The 25,000-nt window shown below is 39.6% G+C and overlaps 1 protein-coding gene across 1 annotated transcript in view; it reads left to right on the forward strand.

Moving 5' to 3' along the window:
- The window catches only part of PARN (poly(A)-specific ribonuclease), a 144,581-nt gene that overhangs the window by 32,655 nt on the left and 86,926 nt on the right, over positions 1 to 25,000 (forward strand). Inside the window, exons 7-13 of the mRNA XM_075564267.1 lie at positions 3,634 to 3,799; positions 4,838 to 4,903; positions 7,605 to 7,643; positions 9,176 to 9,218; positions 12,918 to 12,998; positions 20,558 to 20,614; positions 22,260 to 22,337. Of these exons, the coding sequence (XP_075420382.1) occupies positions 3,634 to 3,799; positions 4,838 to 4,903; positions 7,605 to 7,643; positions 9,176 to 9,218; positions 12,918 to 12,998; positions 20,558 to 20,614; positions 22,260 to 22,337 (530 nt within the window). The remainder of the gene's footprint in view (positions 1 to 3,633; positions 3,800 to 4,837; positions 4,904 to 7,604; positions 7,644 to 9,175; positions 9,219 to 12,917; positions 12,999 to 20,557; positions 20,615 to 22,259; positions 22,338 to 25,000) is intronic.

A 25,000-nucleotide genomic window follows, 5' to 3' on the forward strand; every position in this document is an offset into this window, starting at 1 on the left:
GTGGATGAGAGTTCCTATCTCACCACAGCTCCTCCAACACTTGTTGCTTTCTGACTTTTTGAATTGGGCTATCTTATATTTGTTTTAATTTTCGTTTCTCTTATGGCTAATGTCTGGGAACATAGTCTCATATTTTTATTGGCCATTTGGATTTCTGCCCCTGTGAAACTTCTGTTCAGGTCCTTTGCCCACCTTCTCAGTGGGCAGTTAGCTTTTTTCTTATTGTGAGTTTGCAAAGTATTGTAGATTTTAGTAATAAAGCCTTTGTCTAATGTGTCATTGCTAAGATGTTTTCCCAGTCTGTGAGCTCTCTTATTACTCTCTTGATGAATTCTTTTGATGTACACAGGTGTTTTATTTTCAGTATATCCCACTTGTCAAATTGTGCCTCCTCTGTATTTGTATCCTTCCGTATTTCTGATAGCCTATGTATTCCCTGAGCCCCGGTTCTCAGGTTTGTCCCAGTTCACTCAGTAATGGCCTTAATTGTTTGGGGTTTTACCTCCAAGTCTGATTCACCTTGAGTTTATTCTTGTGCATGGAGTGAGCTAAGGGTTTTGTTTCATTTTTCTGCAGGTAGATATCCATTGTTTCCAGCACCACTTATTGAAGAGGGCATCTGCTTCCCATTTGATATTTTGGGGGGCCCTTATAAAAAATCAGTTGCCTATATGCTGACATTTTTATTTCTGGGTCTTCAGCTATTTTTCATGGGTCTGAATATCTGTCGTTATACCAGTACCACACTCCTAACCACTGTGGCCATATAATATGTGCTAAAGTCAGGTAGAGTAAGCCTTCCCACTTTGTCTTTCTTGAGGAATTCTCGGCTGATTATGGGTTTCTTCCCTCTTCATATAATGTTGGTAATCAGCTTTTCCAATTCTTTGAAGAAGGATGACAGTATTCATATCGGGATAGCATTAAACTTATATAGTGCCTTGGGCAGAACTGACATCTTTACTATATTGAGTCTTTCAATCCACGAACATCGGATATTATTCCATTTGTTGAGGTCACTCTTGGTTTCTTGTAATAGTGTTCTATAATTTTCCTTCTACAAATCTTTCATTTTTTAAGTCAGTTATATCCCCAGATATTTCAATTTGTGCTTGGCTACTGTATTTTTTATTTGCCTCTTCTGTGATCTTGTCTGATGTTTACAAGCAGCCTGATAGACTTCTGTTTGTTGATCTTGTATCCTACCACTCTGCCATATTCCTCTATCACTTCCAATACTCCACTTGTGTTTAGGGGATTTTCTATGTATAAAATCATCGTCTGCAAATAATGATAGTTTCGCCTCTTCCTTCCCCAGATGTCTTTTCTTTGTCTTATGTTGTTAGCTAGGACCTCAAGTACGATGTTAAGTAGGAGTATGGATAAGGGGTATCCTTGTCTGGTCTTCCTTTTCAGTGAATTGTTTTAGTCTTTTCTCCATTGACTACCACATTGGTTGTTGGTTTTTCATATATAGCTTGAGGAATTTTCCTTCTATTCCTATCTTCTTGAGTGTCTTAAACAGGAATGGGTGTTGGATGTTGTCGAATGCTTTTTCTGTATCTATCGATATTATCATGTGGTTATAATTTTTCCTGTTAATGTGAATAATACTAATGGTTTTTTGTATGTTGAATCATCCTGCATCCCTGGTATGAATCCAACTTGGCCACGGTGAATTAATTTTTTGTATGCTTTTGTCTTCTATTGGCCATTATTTTGTTAAGGATTTTTGCATCGATGTTCATTAGGGGTATTGGTCTGTCATTCTCAATTCCTTTGGATCCTTGCCTGCAGCACGCATATCTTACGTGATCTCTTCATAATTGCAGGTCTTGAGTAGGACCCTGTCATAAGAACTAAGGATTCTAAGATTGGGGCTAGAATTAAGTGCAAGTCCCAAATCCATTAATATATTTCTGTCTCAGGTTCATGTCATTATCATTTTATGATAGAGAATGTTATAAATCATCCTATGGGACCATTCTATTGATAGTGTCACTATTACACCAATATTATAGAAGTTAAAATACTGTTGAGAAAAGGAAAGTATACAAGTATAGGCCAGCTGACTATAATACATGAATTGTTGACTTGTAGTCTAAACTCTTAAGTGACTGGACACTATTTACATGAACAAAAGGGGGTTGATGATAAAAGCAAAACATTCAATAACATTCATGCACAAAGGCCTAGCAGAGTAATACAACATGATCTTTAAAAGTTGTTTTTTAAACTATAAATTAAGTGAGGCTTTACATATCATCAACTTTGTATTCAAAGTTTAAATTATTTAATCAAACTCTGCCACAGTTTATCCTTCCCCAACTCCTTTATTTTACTTCTCCCTTCTGTGGACCATCAGCTTACATTTCACCCAAATGACCACTCGTCAGCCCCCTAGCTTACTGCTTTATGTCCCCTCCCTGTCCTCTCTCCTTTGGAAAGTACTAAAGTTGATTCCCTTTGCTATGAAAGTCTTTATCTTGGATTTGTTTTTCTTCTCCATTTAACACTGGTGTCATATATTTTTCCTTTTGTGATTGGCTATTTTCACTCAGCATAATGTTCTACCGGTTCATCCAAGCCATGAGGTGTTTTGTGATTTCATCATTGTGCTTAGCAATGCATAGTATTCCATTGTGCATATTATACATGTACGTTTCAGTGTCCTTGATCACATACTTTGAGTTGTGGAACCATTCTCATACTCTTTTCTGAGTTATTTATACCCTATTAACATATACTCATCACCCCCTACAGAACTCTAGAGTTGCTGTGTTTAGTTTGATCCCAGATGTTTATGATGATATCAGTTCTGCTCTGACTTATAGCAAACAAAACACCTATCTGTTACACATTTTTCTTAAAAGAGCATAAAACTCAAGGCAGACCTTTTTTTACTAGTTCAACTGAACTATTGTTTGACATTGGGCTGCTAACCTCAAAGTTAGCTGTTCGAGACCACCAGCTGCTCCTTGGGAGAAAGATGGGGCTTTCTACTCCATAAAAATTATCGTCTCAGCAACTCATAGGGCCAGTTCTACTCTGTCCTGTAGAGTCTTTGACTCATCTTCAACTAGATGGCAGTGAGTTTGGAGTTTTTAGTATTAATTTGGTTGTAAGATGACTTGAGGAAGTATTTTTGGTTAAAGGTTTAAAGATGAATATCAGGACAATAGTTTCAGGGGATCATCAGCTCTCCATGTCTCCAGATAGTCTGAAGCTCATGAAAATTTCACAAAAGTTTTTTTTCGTTTAGTTTTGTTGTTGAGAATATACATAGCATAACCTATACCACTTCAGCCATTTCTACATGTACGGTTCAGTGACATTAATTACGTTTTTCAAGTTTATAATAATTCTGAACTTTCTCTGAGTTGTTGTTTCCCATTGACAGAGATTGACTGCCCTCTCCAGTCCCTCCAAGTGCCCTCTGATTGCTCTGGTTGGTCCTTTCACTTGGACCCCACATAGAGAATTCTCTAAAGAGCATAATGAATAAGGCACACGTTTATTACTAGTTAAGCTAAATTATTATTTTGTTTTAAGAAGACTTCAGGGGATATTTGAAAACTTGAGATTCATAAACAATTACTTCTGCTCATGCATTCTTCTTAAAATTATGTTTAGGAATTCCATATTTAAATCAGGAAGAAGAGAGGCAGTTGAGAGAGCAATATGATGAAAAACGTCTGCAGTCTAATGGTGCAGGAAATCTGTCGTATGTATCTCCTAAAACTTCAAAGTGTCCTGTGACAATTCCTGAGGATCAGAAAAAATTTATTGACGAAGTGATGTAAGTTCCTAAACTGAAACCAGATGTATTTTGAGTCATGTGGCAGGACTGATACCTATGTCCCCAACTTGCAGAGCACATGTACACAGTACCTTTAAAGGTGTGATCTTTTTTTTAGGTGTTGTGTTTTGAGTTATAGGATTTAATTGTGGCAAAACTGAATCTGTATTTACAGTGGGCACAATGAAAACAGCCTTCTCAATATGGCCATTAGACTTGTTACATGCTCGTAACATGTAACAGGCTAGTAACATGTAACAGGAGGCTAGTGAGTCTCAGCAAGTAGTTAACCCTCTGCATGGACCAGCAGTCTGAGCACCATTGTCCATTTTCCCTGACGGCGAAGGAATGAATGGGGCCTATCTAGACTGCAACACACCCCAGTTTTACTGTCTTGCAGTACAGTTTCTGACTAGCAAATGTTCCATTTGAATGCCTAGTCTTACCTAGTTATCAGTATAAGTGCATTACTAGAAAAGTTAAAGATAATGTTAGTATAAAAACCTGAAATTAAAGTCCAAACCCACATTTCGTTTTCTGCTGCAGTTGTCGGTCAGTTCTGACTCAGAGGAGGCCCTGCCGGCCCGTCCCCTCCTCACAGTTGTTGCTGTATTTGAGCTCATTGTTGTAATCATTGTGTCAGCCCATCTGATGGAGGGCCTTCCTCTTTCTCACCACTCTTATTTACCAAGCATGATATTCTTCTCCAGGGACGCGTCTCTCCTAATAACATACCCAAAGTATGTGAGACAAAGTCTCCCCATCCTCACTAAAACAAACAAACAAAAAGCACTTGATTTAATGGTAGTTTGAAACGTGGTCACTAACTTACCAACAGCAGTATCCAAAAAGAGTATATGCCAAAGCTAAGTATTTTCTTTAAACCTTATTGGAATGGAAAAGGTTATGTGTAGGTAAAATTACAATGTTTTATATCCTGTGTTTAGACTGTCTTTGAGTATGATCACAACATTCTGTTGGTTGGTGACTTCTTTTCATACAGTTGCTGATGTTTATGGTCTTATTCTAAATCCCCAGAGAGAAAATAGAAGATTTATTACAAAGTGATGAAAACAAGAACTTGGATTTAGAGCCATGTACCGGGTTAGTTGTCCTGAACTAACATATGTTTCTTTTTTTTTTTTTCCTACTATATGTTTCTATTTTGGATAGATAGATTGTGCTACATTTGGTTCCTTAAAAGGATTGTATAATTTTTTTTAGATATATTCCCAAGACTTAGTGTTAACGTTAGCATGAACAGAGTGCTACCTGGGGGTCGGGATGGCTTTTAGTGTCTTCTCCCGAGGAGTGAGGGCTGCAGTGGGTCGTTCACTGTAGGCCACGTTGAAGGGCTGCTTGGACCACGAACCCACTGCCATGACAGCAGCACGGGGTGGGGCGACTCCAAAATCTTCCAGGACCATAAGTTTAATGGACGGCAGCTGCTGCATCTTTCTTACACAGACTCAAACTTCCAGACTTTCCTTCGACAGCTTAGCTACTGTGTCACCAAGTCTCCTCATACATGAAAGTCACAGAAGAGGCAGATTCGCCATTGGGCTATTTCTATCCTTTGGAATTTTCTCTCGTATAAAAATATCAGGATCTTATAGTCAGTAACTTGAATATCTATCCTTTTTCCTTTGTGACCAGCGTCAAAGTGTTTAAAGTTTCAGTGTATTTTCTATAGGGTTGCTATGAGTCAGCATCAACTTGATGGCAGTGAGTTGGTGTATTTTATATTTACTGGCCTAAGATGACAGCTCTGCAGACCTGACGTGCAACATGTGTCTCACTGTGCTAAACTCTTTTTGTTCAGTCATAGGAAACAATATTTTGGTTAGACAAGAATTTCTTCCTCTTCTATTTATTGAAAAAATGTTAAAACAATCCTGATAAGAATTTTGAGGACTATTCCCACCTTAGACAGTCTAACTTTTTATTTTTTCTTCAGCATTCTTATTGGTTCTAAATGTACCATTCTAATTTTACCATTTATACTCGTGTATAAGCTGAGTTTTTCAGCACATTTTAATGCAGTTTTTGTAGTTAAAATTAGGTGCCTTGTCTGATATTCTGTTCAGATTATACTCAAGTATATACGGTATACATCATACAATTGATTAATTAAATCATTCAATCCTTTCAAGGGAATTGTACAATCAGCACCATATCTAAGAACATTTATACACACACACACACACACACACACACACACACACACACCCCATCCCATGGTTAAATCCTTTAAAATGAGTTGTTCAATCAAAGTTAATTCTAGTGCTCCCTCCCCCTCCCGCCTTTATTATTTATTCCCAAAATCCCCTTTCCCTACCTGTCACCTATCCTCCAAATGTGCATTCCCAGTAACACCCTTTATCAATTATTATTTTTATACTTCTATTCTTCACATCTGAGAAACCCAGTAGAAAAAGTGAAAAACAAATCGCACTGAACCGGTGAGGATAAGATCATATTAGTATAAAGACAAAAATACAATTAATGTGTGAGAAGGACATGACCCCCATCAATATTCAAGAAGCCAGGGAAGATAGTCTACCTTTTTATGTTGCATATTACCTGTTGGGTCTAAAATGAATATCTTTCCTAGCCAATGCACTATCAGTAGGGTTTTTATATAGATTACTCCTCATTTACTCTCTTGTCTGACATGTATGCCAGTAAGAATGCCACAGTGCAAGGAGAAGTGCTGATAGTTGAGGTTATTTGTCAGCCTGGCCGGCCATAATTCTCAATGGTTTGGCAGTTATGAGGGAGTATCCCTCCAAAACCAGAAGTTTTTCTCTCAAAGCTATGTATTAAAATTTTTTTTACACAAAACCTTATTACTTTCAAAGTGCTCTCAGTTACACTTAATACATTTATTAAATCTGCATTTCTATTCTTGGAAACATTTTTCAAACTCATCTCTTTTTTGATGGCTGACAGAACCTCCCTTGTTTTTTCTTCACCTCTTCTACATCGTCAAATTGCTGTCCTTTCATGTCCCTCTTAATTTGTGGAAACAAGCAGTTGCATGGAGCGAGGTCAGGTGAATAAGGTGCGTGGGGCAAGAAAGGCATGCTGTTTTTTGCCAAAACTGTTGCATTGAGATGGCTGCGCGAGCAGGTGCATTGTCATGATGGCAAAACCTGTCCCCTGTCTGCCACAAATCAGACCTTTTTTGCTGCACATTGTTAATCAGTCTTTTCAGAACCCCTAAATAGAAAGCTTGATTAACAGTGTGAACTGGTTGAATGAATGCCAAATGCACTACATGTCAACATTTTTTTCCATTCGGGAAGTTGTCCAGAATAAAGTTTATTAATTGACATTTTACCTTTTTTGAAACAAGAAAACTACTTGTGCACTTGAGTTTTTCCTGTAGTGCTGTCCTTGAAACTGTATTCAACATCACAACAATTTCTGTGGCATTTTCCTGAGCCAAGAAACAAAATTTCACAGCTGCACACTGTTCTCTTAAATTGATCATCACAAAAAAATGAGGTTTGAGCGAAACTGCTTTTACTTAAAAATTCACCGTGACCAGAGAGAAGTTCCCAGATGACACCACTTGGTACACTAACTCAGAGCTAGTTACATGATGTTCGCCTAGCGGGGAAAATGCATACTACAAAAGCTCTGCTCTGTTCAGTGGAATTCCGGTTTCTGGGGGTATACCTGCTTATGTAATCACGTAGTCGTCCTCCATTTTCAAACAATGATAGCGTCTTTGGAATCTACTCATGTTGATCATGGAAAGTGGTTATGATGGGCCAACCTGTTGTCTTTTGTTTTATAGATTCCAGAGAAAACTGATTTATCAGACTTTGAACTGGAAGTAAGTGTTTCTGTTGTGAAAGCTCAGTGAGGGACCCCAGTATTAATAGACAAACTCTAATCTCTTAGCTCTCGTTTCCTTTGTGAAATTCTGTGGTGGTGGGTGACTTTGGCCATGTTCTTTTCTTGTATTTCCCCTTATTTTGTTTAATCCAACTTTCTTTTGTTGAATAACTACTCATTTTCTTTATTATTTATTTTTTCCTTTTTCAGTAATAGATTGTGTTTTCAGTGAAAGTTTACAGAGCCAATTAAGTTCCCATTTGACAACTCATGATATTAATTACATTTTTCACATTTTGTTAGTATTACTTTTCAGTTGTGTTCTAGTGGTTCCATTTCCTGTGCTCTAGTGTCTTTGTCATTATTCTCTGGTTACTTCTTTCTTTTTTTGAACTAAATCTGTAAGCAACTTTAAATTGAGTCAAAAAAAATCAAATAATAGCGGATTTATTTTTTAAAATTTTATTGGGGTGCCTTATAACTCTTAAAACAATCCATACATCAATTGCATCAAACACATTTGTATATATGTAGCCATCATAATTTTCAAAACATTTCCTTCTACTTGAGCCCTTGGTATCAGCTCCTCTTTTTTACCCTCCCTCTGACCCTTGTCAATCTTTGATAAATTATAAATGATTAGCTTCATATCTTGCACTTTCTGCTGTCTCCCTTCACCCACGTTTCTGTCGGTCGTCCCCTTGGTGGGGTAGGGGAGAGGTGCCTGTTTAATTTGTCGATCATTGCAGTCAGTTCCCCATTTTTCCGCCTTTAAAGATGTATGATGAATGTTCACACAAATGTTCTTTGTAAAGCCCCCACTGCCACTGACTCACATGTAGCAACCCTGAAGGTCAGAGTAGATGGCCTGTATGGGTTTCTAAGACTGTAATTCTTTTTTTTTTAAATGAATTTTTTATTGTGAACAAATGGGAGGGAGGGTTTACATTTCAGACTATCAGCTCTGCACTCAGTGGGATTCAGTTGCACCCCTCCTTTGAGTGTTCTGTTCCCTCTTATGAACGTCTACCTCCTTTACACCCAAGTCTATACCTGTTAACCTTCCACTCCTTTACTTCACTTTCCCACCCTTTCTCTCCCTCCCCTGGGAACCTCAAGGCTGTTCTCTTTGGTACGTACGTAAGTCTTTGTCTTGGCTTTTATCCTTAGAATAGTGGTCTCATACCATAGTTGTCCTTTTGTGACTGACTAACATGTTATCAGGTGCTTTGTGGATTTGTCATTGTTTTTAGTGATGCGCAGTATTCCAGTGCGTGTACGTATCAACATTTCTTTAGCCGGTCTTCTACGCATGGATTTTTGAGCTGTTTCTCTTTATGGGAGCAGAAAGCCTTCATCTTTCTCCTGGGGAGTGGCTGATGGGTTAGACCTGCTGGGATCATTTGGTTAACAGCCCAGTGCCACTTGAGCCCCTTTATACCTATTTAGTTACTTTTAAAATGCTAAGAGCTTTAGTTTCTATTGACACATCTGGTTATATCATGTTCCCTTTTCTTTCTTTCTTTTTAGGTATCCCAAAGGCATCCATGTTGAGACTTTAGAAACTGAAAAGGTAACCCCAAGGACTACCCAGGGCTAACATTAAGCTCTTCAAATGATATGTTGCTACCTTGAATGCCAGGATTTTAACCTTGTCTTTGCTACCCGTTTGTTGACCTTGACTTAATCAAAGTCATTTAACCTGTCTACACCTCATTTTCTCCGTAGGTGTCTGGTGTGGTACATGAATGATGATAATGTACCTTTTTGTTTTGTTTTGTTTTAAACCATGATCAATGTTTAACAGTGAACTTGCTTTATAAACCTGAAAGTATGCAAATATTAGTTCTTGTTCTTGCTATGGCTGAAAGCAACCAATAATGGTTTTTATGAATAAAAGGGATTCATTTTATGTGGCCATGTAAATGAAATTGTAGAACCTGAGTCAGACTCAATATATATGATGTGGTACCCCCCCTCCCAAAAAAAAAACCAAAACAAAACCAGAAAAAAAGCTCGTTTGGGCAGAACTTTCGTAGTATGCATTTTATGTGCTAGACGAGCACTGAGCAACTTGCTCTGAGCTAGTGCACCCAGTGGTATTGCCTGGGAAGGTTCTCTTTACTCATAGTGAATTTTTTCATAAAAGCAGTTTGGCCCCAACCTTGTTTTTTGTGATGACTGATTTAAGAGAACAGTGTGCAGCTGTGAAATTTTGGTTTCTGCTTGGGAAAAATATCGTAGAAACTGTTGTGATGTTGAACACAGTTTAAGAGGACAGCACTATGGGAAATATTGATTGATGACAAACCTCATTCTTGATTTCTGTCAACAAAACTGCTGACAAATTTTCTGCAATTTTGCTCGAAGACTTGATTATGGACCTTTGAAGAGATGGGGAAGTTATCTGGACTATCTTGGAGCTTGGTCAGCAAATTTGAAGGGAAGATTTGGGAATGAGAATGGTTGCTGCAATATTTGTGCCTTGGGTTCTCACTGACCAGGAAAAGAGCTCAAGTGGAAACATGCCGTACTTTGAAATAACAGCTCTGCAGCAACCCAGACTTTTCCCAAGGTCATTACTGGTGATGAGACATGGTGCTATTCTTAGGACCCTGAAAGCAAACATCAAACCAGTGGAAACACCATTGTCATCTTGGTCAAAAAAAAGTTCGTCAAGTGAAATTAAAGATCAAGTCTGTGTTAGTCCAGATTGACTAGAGAAACAAATTCATAGACATTCATATGTGTATAAGAAAGAGCTTTATTTAAAAGATCAATTATATATTGAGAAAACACCCCAACTCAGTCCAGATCAAGTCCTTAAGTCTGATGTTAGCTCCTGTACTGGTCCATAAATTCCTCTTTAGACTCATGTAGCACATGTGGTGGTGCTGAATGCAGGAAGATCACAGGCCAGTGGGTAGAAGGTCTTGTGCATCTAGTGGTGGTAGAAGCATCTGCATGCTAGCATAGGTCACCATGCATCTCTTCCAACTGAGTGTCTCAACTGCAGGAAAAGGAAGGCCGAGAGAGTGGGTCTGGCCTCCAGTGAGCTATTTATCTCCGTTGCGCTTCCAAATGAGCTCATCAAGCTGTGACCTGATTGACAGGCTAGATTCCATCCCTTCGCTCAAGTTGATGGAAGTGAGAGCGATAAAGCATTTGGAGTTCCTTCCACCGTCTGAGACTGTTAATCAAGCGTGCTATTTAGCGGTTCTGAAAAGATTGCATAATGGTGTGCGACAATAAAGGCCTAATTTGTGGCAGACGGCAGACTGTTTTTGCCACCACGACAATACACCTGCTCATGCAGCCATTTCAATTTGACAGTTTGGGATTCACCTTCCTACCTGACCTTGCTCTGTGGGACTTCTTTTCATTTCCGCGGATGCAGAGGGACAGGAAAGGACAGCAGTATGACCGCACAGAAGAGGAGAAGGAAAAAACGAGGGAGGTTTTGTCAGTCATCCAAACAGAGTTTGAAAAATGTTTCCAAGAATGAAATAACAGATTTAACAAATGTATTACGTGTAATTGGAGAATCCTTTGAAGGTGATAAGGTTGTTTGGTAAAAAAATTTAAATGCATACCTTTGGGTGCATGAAATCTTTTTTTGGGGGAGTACCCCTTCATATTCTTTCCAAGGCAAAAGGACAGAACTCTGATGGGTAATGAGTGGGCTTAGGGTATGTTCTTTTGCAAACATTTATTATTAAGTTACTCCTCTTCAGTCAGATATAAAATGACATAACAGATTAATTTAAACTATCTTGCTAGTAGCTGAATTTCATACTTTGGCATAAATGGTTTTGTGGTGTGTTTAATTGATATGAACTGAGACTTAAGAAAGTGAGAACCAGTTTTTTTAATAATATATCTAGTGTTTATTATTTCTAAAGTAATTATCCAAATTAGAAAAAAATTGTAGTTTAAATGTATGTGATGAATAACTAAATTAGTATTATTGTCATTTAAAAATGTACATTATTCACTGAACATTCTAAGTTACAATTTTACTTTTTTATCTACTTACATCATCTTTTAAAAATCTTTGTATTGGGGACTCATACAACTCTTATCATAATCCATACATACATCAATTGTATAAAGCACATTTGTACATTTGTTACCTTCATCATTCACAAAACATTAGCTTTCCACTTAAGCCCCTGGCATCAGCTCCTAATTTCCCCCACTCCCCGCTCCCTGCTCCCCCCTCCCTCATGAATCCTCGATAATTTATGAATTATTATTTTGTCATATCTTACACTGTCCGACCTCTCCCTTCACCCAGTTTTCTGTTTTCCATCCCCCAGGGAGGAGGTTATAATGTAGATCCTTGTAATCGGTTCACTCTCTCTACCCCACCCTCCCTCCACCCTCCCAGTATCACCACTCTCAGCACTGTTCCTGAAGGGATCATTTGCCCTGGATTCCCTGTGTTTCTAGTTTCTATCTGTACCAGTGTACGTCCTCTGGTCTAGTCATATTTGTAAGGTAGAATTGGAATCATGATAGTGGGGGTGGAGGGAGGAAGCATTTAGGAACTAGAGGAAAGTTGTATGTTTCATCGTTGTTACACTGCACCCTGACTGACTCATCTCCTCCCTGTGACCCCCCTCTAAGGGGATGTCCAGTTGCCCACAGATGGGCTTTGGGTCCCCACTCTGCACTCCCCCTCTCATTCACAATGATGTGATTTTTTTCCCCTTTGGCCATCATCATTTTCAAAACATTCTCTTCCCACTTGAGCCCCTGATATCAGCTCCTCATTTCTTCCCCCTCCCTCCCCACCCACCCTCCCTTCCTCATGAACCCTTGATACATTATAGATTATTATTTTCATATCTTACATTGTCTTCCATCACCCCTCACCCACTTTTCTATTATTCGTCCCCATGGGAGGGGGTTATAGTTTGATCCTTGTGATCAATTGAGAACCAGTTTTCTGACAAGTTACCAGAAAAATCTAGGAATTAAAAAAAAAAAAGACGGGAATTTTAGTATAAAATCTGTTATGTACAAATTCATGTTCAAATACAACACGTGACTTCTTAGTTCACCCATAGAAAGCATCTTATTCTCACAATCTGTTAATACTTTTATATTTGTTGAGTTAAGAAATTACAGGAAAATATCATAGAAACATAGAGGCAACTTTTTGGCTATGATTATAGTGATAATGTAGCATTTAGTGGTAGCAGAGTTCTGATTGTTTTTTGGATCAAGTTACTTTCAGAAAATGTTATATCTCCTTTATATCTTTTAGAAAGAGCGGTATATAGTTATCAGTAAAGTAGATGAAGAAGAACGCAAAAGAAGAGAGCAGCAGAAACATGCTAAAGAACAGGTAATTGGATTATGTTGATTTCCTTTGGGTATGAAATTACAATCTAATATGCATTCCTTTCTGTGTATTTGGTTCAAATCTAGATCATATGTTAGATTCAGTGTAATGAATAGTTTTTTACCATGGAATAGTTTAATTGATAAAAATGTGGAATAAATGAGGTCCAGTTAAAATTAAGTGTTAAGACATAACCAACAAAGTGACCAGTCTGCATTTATATGAAATAGTAATGAAGAAAGTATTCATGCTGATTACTCAAATTGTTGTCATTGAGCTGTGTTTACCACTAACTGATGTACTAATGTCACCATGTCCAGCTTGAGATAGCTTACTAGATTTTCTAAAAAGAAGTTGAAGATACATGATCGAATAGGTTAGGAAAGCATGGTCAGCTATGCACACTTAGAACATTGCCCTGGTTGTTGGGTGGGGATTAGATTTGTGGAATAGCTGAAGAGATAGTGGCGACCTAGTGCAGCATAGTTAGTAGTGCAGACGGAATCCGGAAATACTGAGAAGGTGGAATCTGGGATTTTTGATTGGGTATGGGTGAGTAAAGAAAAAGATGCTCAAGATAAATATCAGAGCAAAGGAGTAATTTTCAGTCCACTAAGGTGGGGTAGGCTAAAGTGAGACTAGTGATAATGTTGAGGGAAACACAGGGAAGAGGCAGAGGAGAGGGTTTGGGTGTGGATTAATATCAAGTTTGTACATACAAGGGGGCTTCAAAAAATTCCTGGAAAAATGAAATAAAGAGATAAAGGAATTTTTCCATAAATCTTTTGAAGCCCCCTCTTAGTTAGTTAAGCCAAAGCCAAAGGCTAACTGATTTGGTCAGTAAATATACAGTTAGCTATGAGATATAGACATGTATTACATAGAGAACAAAAGAGCCAAAGTTGTCGTCTCTCTGTGGTCCTTGTTCCTCACACAAAGAGGACACCACAAAGACAGAAGAGGCCAGATGGGTGCAGTGTGGGTTGTAGGATGCTCCGTGACCAAGGAGTCCATTTAAGAACTCTCATCTATAGTTCGCGCCTGGGAGACAAGACAAAAACCCGTACCTCATGAGAACTTGGAGGTGATGAGAAACTGCCTCATGACAGGCCCCTGAGAGACAAAGAATGTGCCTTACAAGCCTCTGCCTCCCATTCCCTTGTCAGTCGAGATGCAGAAGTGCTGTGACTCAAGTCTTTGCCTGCCTAGCGTATATGTAAAAGGCAAGACATCCTGTTTCCCTGTGGTGGAAAAGATGCGACATTCTGTTTTTACCTGATCCATTTTGATGTTCTGGGACCGCCAAGAGTAGATGTCCTGTAGACAGGTAAGTCCATTGTCAGCACAGGAGAGGTGAGGGCCACCCCTGTTTGTCATTGATAGAGAGGCTGGCGTGGGTTAGGTCATCTACAGAGGATGTGAAGAATGAGAATAAGTGCTAGAGAAGATCATGAGTGCCAGCAACATTTTTTAACAAGTGAAGGAAAAGCCCACCCCACACCCCCAAATAGACTGAGAAGTGGTGCCAGGGCATTATGGTCACCCAGCAGCCTGGGGAAGAGAAGATGTGAAGCTGGGGCTGGTCAGCAGTGGCAGGTTCTCCAGAGACAGAAAGGTGAGGGCTGAGACATGGCCATTGCACATGGAGTTGTTTTGAGGAAGTGAGGGGTTTTAGTTGTGTGGTCGGTGAAGCCAGTATGTAGGAAGCTGAGAAGATGCTACACTAAATGGCAATGGAAGTGGACACAGTTTGATCTCTGGCTTCCCTATTACAAGTCAGGAGGCAGACGTGCCTTCATGCTCCCTCCTTCCTTATCTATCCTGGCAACCGTTCCTCCCATGACACTGCTGGGTTTGATCATTGGTTCCAGTGGCCACACATAACTCACAGTCAATACTCACAATTAAGGAGGGTTATTAGGGAAGTTAGTAGGTTTTCCCAAGTAAACACCAGTAAGGATAAAATCATTGGTCCACAGCAGCACTGATCCTCAGCCAGCAGCCAAGTACCCCCCGCCCCCCAACCCCCTACCCCTCTATCCATCTGCTCCTCAGTCTCAGCCACGTGGTTCCTTGGCCAGGAAGCTAACATGCCTGTTGCTCTGTCCCACAGTTCATAGTTCCACAGACTTGGGCCAGATGAGGAGAAGGTACCGCATAGTCGTGGGACCATGCCTCTGAGTCTCTGTACTATAATCTGGCGCATTCCAGATGCAGATTTTGCATGTGTGCTATGATGGTCTTGTGATCTTTTCTGTGCTCCAGATGGCTCTTTTATACTGAGGAATGGCTCTGATGGAGGTGTGGTGAGTTTTTTTAGCCAACAATATCCCCAAGGAAAATGAAGGATGCTATCTTAAATCACACTTAACAGTAAATTAGAAAATGCCTCCAAGGGAGCAAAGGGTGTAACTTGGTTCACACCCTCTACTAAGGTCCACCATTTGTCAGATTGTTGTCCTATGGTGGCTTATGTGTCACTGTGATGCTGGAAGCTCTATCACTGGTATTTCAAATAACAGTAGGGTCACCCAAAATAAACAGGCTTCAGCAGGGACAGACTATGAAGAAGGACTAGACTGTCAACATCAGAGGAAGTAGCCACTGAAAACCTTCTGATAGTATCCACACATTGTCAGTTATGGGAAACAATGAATACAAGTAGAGCACTGTCAGAGATAGAACCAGAATATGAGCCCCTCAATTCTCAAAATGTGACTGAGGAAGCGCTACCTGTTCTAAGTAGTATCAACTACAAGGGGCCTTCACTTGTGATAGGGCACAACTCAAAGAGAGAAGAAACAAATTTAAAAATCTAATAATTGGAACTTGGAATGTATGAAGTATGAATCTAGGAAAATTGAAAGTTGTCAACAATTAAATGGAATGTAGAAAGACTGATAGTCCTAGGTGTTAGTGAGCTTAATGGACCTGTATTGGCCTTTTTGAATCAGAAAATTCCTGATTTAAATTTCAATCCTATGCTGGGAATGAAACAGTCAAGAGGAATGGCTTTGCATTCATAATCCATGTCCGTAATAGGATAATATCTGTCTGTTCAAGCCCAGTTAATACAACTATTATTCCAATTTATGCACTAACTACTAAAAGTAATGATGTAGAAGTTGAAGCAATCTGTCAGTGTTTTCAGTCAGAAGTTGATAAAAAAATGCAATTAGGATGCATTGATATTTATTGGTGATTGGAATGCCAAAGTTGGAAACAAAGAAGATGGAATAGTCATTGGAAATATGGTCATGGTGATTGAAGCAAAGCTACGTATTTACATTTTTTTACTAAACAACCTTATCACCTTTGAAGTACTCTCCATTACATTTAATACATTTGCCAAATCTGCGTTTCCATTCTTGGAAACATTTTTCAACTCATCTGTTTGGATGCCTGACAGAACCTCCGTTGTTTTTTTCTTCACCTCTTCTACATCATCAAATTGATGTACTTTCATGTCCAACTATATTCACGGAAACAAAAAGTTGCAGGGAGCGAGGTCAGGTGAGGCAGATGTGTGAGCAAGAGAGCTAGGCTATTTATTGCCCAAAACTGGCTCACTGAGTGGCTGCGTGAGCAGGTTCATTGCCGTGGTGGCAAAACCAGTCCCCCATCTGCTACAAATCAGAGTTTTTATGTCGTACAACACTGTACACAATCTTTTTAGAACCTCTAAATAGAAGGCTTGATTAACAGTCTGACCCGGTGGAACAAACTCCAAACAGCTATGAGTTGACATTTTTGTCCGTTTGAGAAGTGATGGATTTCTAGAACAAGGTTTGTCATCAATCGACATTTTACCTTTTGTGAAACGAGAAACCCCTAATGCACTTGAGGTTTTCCTATGGCACTGTCCTCGTAAGCTGTGTTCAACATCACAACTGTTTCTGCAGCATTTTTCCTGAGCAGGAAACAAAATATCACAGCTGCACACTGTTCTTTTAAGTCGGCCATCACCAAAATTAAGGGTCGAGTGAAACTGCTTTTATAAAAAAATTCACTGTGACCAGAGAGACCTTTCTAGGCAACACCACTGGGTGCACTGACTCTGAGAGAGTTGATTGATGCTCACCTAGCGGGAAAAATGCATAAAATGCGTAACATAAAGCTCCAGTCTGCCCAGCGCATTTCTGTCTTTTTTTGGGGGGTACCCCCTTGTACATATCCACTCCTCCTGTGGATCACAAACTAGAAAACTCAACAAACAATAAAAACCAAATTGGAAATAAGGTGGTAAGCATAAAATAATAATAATATAAAGACCAAAATATAAATAATGAGTAAGAAAGAAAAGACCCTCATTAACATTGCACAAGGTAGGGAAGGAATTTCTGTCACGGAACAAGTAAGAGATACTTGCACACAGAACCAACTCAGGGAGGGTCTATAGGGAGGTCTTTGGCCAAATATTGAGTGTGATTCAGCATATTCAAGATTAGTGAGGCTGCTTGAGACTTGCCTGTGACTACAGCAGGTCTGCTAGCGGCTCAGTTTGACCAAATACAGATGGGTTTTGAGCTCCCACTGTCCACCAAAGCCTTATATAAACCGGGTATTCATAATTTTAGCTTTGCTACTTTTCCCTTTTCCATATTCAAATTTTGTAATTGTCATCTTTGGATGATCACACAAACTGGTGTGCTTCTTCCCTGTGGATTTAGTTGACTCCTCCCTTAGATGGCTGCTTGTTTGAATACAAGCCTGCCCTAAGACCCAGACACTATTCTGATTGATAACCGTCACATCTACTTTCTTCACCACACTTCACTGTGCACAAGCAGGTAACATTGTGCTGAAATCATCCAGCAGCAGTACCAGCGGTACATTGACAGGGAGCTGCCAGCTTCAGGTTCAGAAGAGGACGCGAACAAGGACTATCATTGCTGATGTCAGATGGCTCTTGGCTCAAAGTAGGGATTACCAGAAATATGTTTACATATGTTTAATTGCCTATGCTAAGGCATTCTATTTTGTGGATCTTAACAAACGATGGATCTCCCTTGAAAAGCACGGTGATTCCAGAACACTTCATTGTGCTCATGAGGAACTTGTGCCCCGATCTAGAGGCATTTGATGAAGAAAACATGGGATATTGCATGGGTTGAAATCAAGAAAGGTACATGTATGAGTTGTATCTTCTCACCGTACTTAATGAATCTGAATACTGAGCAAATAATCAGAGAAGCTGGCTTATATGAAGAAGAATGTGGTTTCAGGATTGGAGGAGGCTTATTATTAACCTGTGCAGTAGAGAGATGACACAAGAATTTGAAGCACTTCCAGATGAATATCAAGGATTGCAACCTCAGTATGGATTACAACTCAGTGTAAACACCAGAATAGGTAGCAAGGGGACCAGTAGGTAACATCATGGTAAATGAAGAAAAGAAATTGTCAAGGATGTCACCTTGCTTGGAGTCACAGTCATTGCTCACGGAAGCAGCAGTCAAGAGATCAAAGGGCGCAATGGACAAATCTGCAGAAGATTTCTTTGAAGTGTTGAAAAGCAAAGATAATTCTTTGAAGATGAAGGTATGCCTAACCCAAAGCACTGGTGTTTCCAGTCGCTTCATATGCATGTGAAAGTTGGACATTGAATAATGAAAGCCAAAGAAAAGTTGATCTACAAAGGCATAGATCAACTATGGTGTGGGCAAAGAATATTGAAAATGCCATGGACTGCAAACAGCCCCCTCCCACCCCCCCACCCCCAATCTATCTTTGAAGAAGTTTAGTCCTAATGATCCTTAGCGGCAAGGATGAGAAGAATTTGTCTCATGTATGTTTCACATGGTATCAGGGTTAGGGGAGACTAGTCCATGGAGACAGAGATCATGCGTGATAAAGTGGAGGAGCGCTGAAAAAGAGAAAGGCCCTCCACATGATGGATTGACACTGTGACCATCACAATGGGCTTAACCATATGAACAATTGCAGGCTGTTGCAAGACAAGGCAGTATTTCATTCTTTGTCTCATGGGGTTGCTCTGAGGGGAACTACCTTGTCAGCACCTAGTAACAACAGTGAAGTCAGGGCTTAATCCTTCCTTCATCTTATTTATTAGTACAGTAGAAAATGCCCCCCAAGTGGGACTAAAGCCAGAGGTGTATAGAATGCAGACTTACGTTGCATAATGAATTATGCCTTGAAGGGCTTATTAATTGACTGTATCTCAGCTGGTACATGACCTGGGTCTCATCAGAGAAGAGAACCCTTGCCAGCCCTAGGCTTGCTAAGAGACAAGAGAAAAGGCAACTTTGGAATGGGGCCTTGAGTTAAAGGGTTGAGCTAAGAAAGGGTTGTTAAGAGACAAGTGGACCTACTTCAGCACTGTTGGGAAAACAGTGAGAGAGGAGTATGAGTGGGGATGAGTCTGAGAAATATGGGCTTTTTTATTTTATTTTTTTACACATTTTTAAAATGTGTAAAAATTGCATTAAAAAAAAAATCTAGAATCGGGAGAGTGGTTGATTTCCTCAGTGAGCTGCAGGACAAACCTCACAAATTAACGAAGTATTGAATTTGACCAGCAGGTGGCAGGTTTTTTAAAAGTTTTTTTTTTAAAGTTTTATTAGCACTTAATCTACATATCATACAATAAAATACTTCAATCATATCAATCATCCCAACAATTTTAGAATATTTTCTCCCCACTCCCCATGGTTAAATCACTGTTAAAATGAGTTGTGTAATCACCATCAGTTCTAGTGCTCTCAACCCCCTCCTATATACATTGTTTGCCCACCCAACCCTCTCACCCTCGTTACTTCCCACCCCTCCCTGTTTCCCCTACAAACCCTTGTAACAGCTCTATCTCTATGCATCTACTCCTCCTGTGCTTCACAAACTGGAAGACCCAACAGAAACAATAAAAAACAAAACCAAAATGCAGTGGTAAGGATAAAATAATACAGAGATAAAAATGCATAACAGCTTATGTTTTAAAGACATTTAGGCAGCCTGTTGTCTAATGGTGTTGGCAAAGAACATGGAAAATATGGGCTTCCAGAAGGACAAACATCTGTATTGCAAGTACAGCCAGAATGTTCCTTAGAGACAAGGATGGGGAGACCTTTGGCCATGTTGTCAGGAGAGAGCAGTCCCTGGAGAAGGACATCATGCTTGGTAGAGCAGAGGGACAGTACAAAGAGGAAGGCCCTCAAGGAGATGGATTGACACAGTGGCTGCAACAATGGCCTCGCCCTTGAATGTAAAGAACAACTGAGGATGCCACAGGACCAGGGCAGTGTTTTGCTCTGTTGTGCATAGGGTCACTGGGAGTCGGAATTTACTGGACAGCACCTAGCAACAACACACAGCCTGACTTGGGAACTTCAGTCAATGATTTTAAGTGGTAGATGAATCCTAGGCTGTTTTTATAAGTACCCGATAGAATAATTTGCTACTTGCTTATTCTACTTCTTAAACAGAATGAAAGTGTTCAAGCCGATCATTTTGATACAGTTGTTTCTAACTGTATGTTTTTATTTCTTTTCTATGTTTCAATCTAGCCAGTCAAGGACATAAATCATTTATTTCTGTATTTCTTTCAGGAGGGCCTGAATGATGCTGTAGGATTTTCTAGAGTCATTCATGCCATTGCTAATTCGGTAAGTGAGCAGAGCTTTTCTTTTTTTAGTGAAATCCTTGACCCTAATAATTAAAGGGCAATGCCTCGTTATCATCGCAGAGTCATCGTTGGGTTACATTCACAGTGTTCACTTCATTTGGAGCAACAAGTCCAAACCTCTCAGAGATAGACTCTCATTACAGTGCTGAGGACACATCAGTTTGCTGAGTTATGTCCAATCTGTTTTTCAGAAATCCTGTTATGTAAAGTACATAGAATTATAAGAAATTGTAATAAAACCTGTGAAAGCCAGACCTATTGAGAAGGAAAAGTCAAACATTTCCCACTAATGGAGAGCAATAGAAAAGCAGTAAGACTGCGCCTTGCAAGACCAGTGAAAACAAGGAGGTCCTACTGAGTTCCAGCTCTCAGCTTTCTGCACGTTCATATCCTTATATGTCTGCAAAAAGCTAATGTTCAGCAAAGCCAGTAAGAAGTAGAATACAGACATTACAGCAGAACACCTTCCAAGTTAGTACTTTCTCCACGTACAATCCACAGTGTTAATTGCGTTCTTTGCATTGTGGAACTACTCCCAGCCTTTTCCGAGTTGTGCCTGGAACCCCATTAACAACACCTTGCTGTTCCCTAATGTTCCTGTCGCATCTTTGAGTTGGCTGTTGTTTCTTTGGCCCTATATAGAGTTCTTTAAAAAGTGCCATTTTCAATGAAGACTTTTTCTTCAACACATTAAGCTAAGCATATTTGCTTGTAAGAAGACTTGAGAAGGTATTTTTGGTTTAAGGTTTACAGATTGTCTCAGAGCAGTAGTTTTGGGGACTCATCCAGCCTGCATTACATTTACAGAAAAATTGACTGAACACTATCGTTTCCATCTGTCTTTCACTCAGCTAGTGCAATGTTGCATTTGATGTAACTAGTACATTGCCAGGACCAAGAGATTCCATTGGTATAATACGGTGAAGTAAGCAAAAGATCTTACTTGAATGAATTGAAACAAACTGTATGATTTTTTTTTCTATAGATCATCACCCAGTTCACAACAGTCAATTTTGTAAAAAAAAGGCTTTATTTGAATTTCACAGATCCTCCCCCCGCCCAAAAAACAACAAAAAAACCAAACCCAGGTCCTTTTTTTGTCCCACAGTTCCATGTAGGACCCCATTTTGCATCTGCTGCTGTTTCTCCTGTCTCTCATAGCACTCTCTCATGGCTTTTCCTAACTGTGAGACTTGTGAAGAGCGCGAACCATTCTTTTATTCCTTAATTTGGCTTTGTTTTTTAACTATTAGTGAGTTGTTTTTAAAGAGTACGACCCTAACATACATAATTGGGGTTTATGTACAAATATCAGACTGTCGAAGTATCTTGACTTAGCATTTTCAAATTTTGTCTTTTTAACAGGAGATCTTGAGGGTGGTAGCTAGAAAATACTATTTTCAGGTTTTATTTTGCATCCCGTTGTAACACGCCCAAAAGGAGGTGAAACAAAAATGGGCCTGAATTTGTTTATATATATATGTAATGTGCTTTTGCTTTTTCTTTTAATTTGGAAAAGCAAGTTGAGTCCAGAATATTATGGAATGTGAAGCATACATTTCTTTCTCAAATCCCAGGGTAATGGTTGATCTTGAAGTCTTTTTCCTCACCATACCTTTCTTTAGGGGAAACTTGTTATCGGGCACAATATGCTATTGGACGTCATGCACACAATTCATCAATTCTACTGCCCGCTGCCTGCGGTAAGTGACTCTCGTTAGCCTATGTTAAGAACTCATGGTGTTTGTTTGTTTGTTTGTTTTTTCCTGAGGAAATGTCTCCTCTACTTGGGTGTTGTTTCTTTCAGTGTAGCATTTCCCAGAGAGAATCTTAGGCATTTAGTGGAACCATTTGTTATTTTAATTAGTTGGGATTTAATCCATACATCATATCACTTTGTATTTCAGTCATGCCAGGTAGAATTGTACAATTGCTACCAGTCAGTTTCCAAACATTGTATTTCTACACGGACCCCTTGACATCGTATCACTTTTATCCTCTCAGCACTGTACTCTCCTCCCCCCAAGCCCCGTGTTCTACTTGCTGTCCCTGTAGGTTCATCAGTTCTGGGTTTCATGCACCGAAAAATGGAAAAGCATGCAACACAGCGTCAAGAGGGTGACCTCCATTGACATAACACCTCTGAGATACACTCAAATATGAACAAACAGAAAGCGAAGGAAACAGTACAAACCAAAAATACAGAAAGTTTTGAAAACCAGATCAAGTTCAGCCTGCATAGTGGGATATTTTTGAGGCGATGGACATACTAGGCATTTTCAAGAATCTTTAGACAACTTGCCAGGAGTTTGCTCATTTAGTCCTGCTGTGGGATGCCTAAACCTGAGCCGTATATATCCCATGGAAAAGCAGACAGATTATGAGCTCCTCCTTAACTCTAGCCCCAATCCAAGAACAGTTCGTTCTGATAACATGGCTCTGCTCAATATTCACCTTCATGATTGGAACACTGACGATAAGGGTACTACAGCAAAGTGTGGTGAAGAAAGCAGATGGTTCCCGGCTATCAATCAGAATAGTGTCTGGGGTTTTAAAGGCTTGTATTCAAACAAGCAGCCATCTAAGTGAGGAGTCAACTAAGTCCACAAGAAAGAAGCTTGTGTGATCCAAAGATGACAATCACAAGTTCCAGTTATGATGAAGGGAAAAGTATGAGAGCTAAAATTATGAACAGCTTTAATATCAAACATACTGAAATCTTGATTATGCTGGATTGAACTTGACACTTGGTCGATTGACCTTCCTCTTGATCCAACCTGAATTTGTTCTAGGTGCAAGTATCTCTTGCTTATTTCATGACAAAAATTTCTTCCCTGGCTTTTAAGTTATTGGTGGTTATCTCTATATTAGTATTTTATCCTTACCACTTTTAGTTTTTTTTTTCCATTTGGGTTTCCAGTTTGTGAAGCACAGGAGTGGATGCATAGAGATAATACCTGATGCTGTGGTTTATAGGGATGTGGGGGTGGGAGATAGGGAGGTGAGGAGATTTCAGAAGGAAAAACGACTGCAGGAGTGGGGAGGAAGCACTAGAACTGATTGTGATTACACAACTCATTTTAAAGGCGATTTAACATGGGTGTTTTAAAATTGATTGTGGTTAATGGTTGTACAATTCTTGATATTATTGAATTGTATGATATGTGGATTATATGCCAATAAAACTAAAAAGCAATAATGGGCTCAAACATTAAAAATTGTGAGATGGAGCAGGATTAAACAATGTTTCACTCTGTTGAAAATTGGGTCACTGTGAGTCAGAACTGACGCAATGACACCTCAGAAACAACGGTTTGTGAAACCTCTATGGAGTGCACTTCTGTGAGCTTTCAAAAGTACATCACTGGGACTTGCTTTTGAAACACTGCCAGGTGAGTTTGACTCACCTTTTAGGCAACAGCCTTAGCGTTTAAGTACTTGTGCAACAGGGACTTCTGAAAATTCCATGTTGTGATTGCTGTGAGATGTCACTGAGTTGGTTCCAACACAGAGCAACTCTGTATAACAGGACAGAACACTAATCAGTGCTGTGCTGTCCTTGCGTGGACTCTCGTTGGTGTGGCGCCTACTGTTGCAGACACCATGTCATTCCAAATCCTTGGCGTCCGCCTCTTCTTACACTGACTTTCCATTGTACTCAGTGGAGCTCTTTAGGCATAGTAGGTAACATGCTGAACTGCTAATTGCAAGATCAGTGGTTTGAAACCACCTATCATTCCTTGGGAGAAAAATGAGGCTTTCTATTCCCATGAAAATTTAGTCTCAGAAATCCACAAAGGCAGTACTACTTTGGCCCGTAGGATGGCTCTGAGTTGGAATTGACTTGATGGCATTGAGCTTTTACTTTTGAGTTTCACTATTAACAATGAATTCATATAATAGAGCACAAAGCACAACCTCTACTGTTACGGAAGTTTTTTACACAACAAAACCTTTCAAATGTGTAGTCATCTCTGTATGGTAGAAACCTGCGTTTTCCTCCTGTGTTGTTGCTTTGGAGCCCTGGTGGCACATTGGGCTGCGGATGGAAAGGTCAGCTGTTCACACCCACCATCCGCTTCCTAGTTCTGTAAGGCTGACAGCCTTGGACACTCGGGCAGCAGTTCTGCTCTGTCTTTCCGTACCTGGTCACTCCAAGTTGAAATTGATTTGTTGGCAGTAGGTTTTTGTGGTGGTGGTGTTAGATATTGTTGAGTCAGTTCTGAATTGTAGCAACACTGTGTATAATTGCACAGAACACTGCCTGGTCTTTAGCTGTTCCCCCAGTCATTGGCTGTGTTTGAGTCTAGTGTTGCATTCACTGTGTCAGTTAATCTCACTGAGGGTCTTCTGAGGGTTTGCTGAC

The sequence above is a fragment of the Tenrec ecaudatus genome, chromosome 12, assembly GCF_050624435.1.
Source record: "Tenrec ecaudatus isolate mTenEca1 chromosome 12, mTenEca1.hap1, whole genome shotgun sequence".
NCBI lineage: Eukaryota > Metazoa > Chordata > Mammalia > Afrosoricida > Tenrecidae > Tenrec > Tenrec ecaudatus.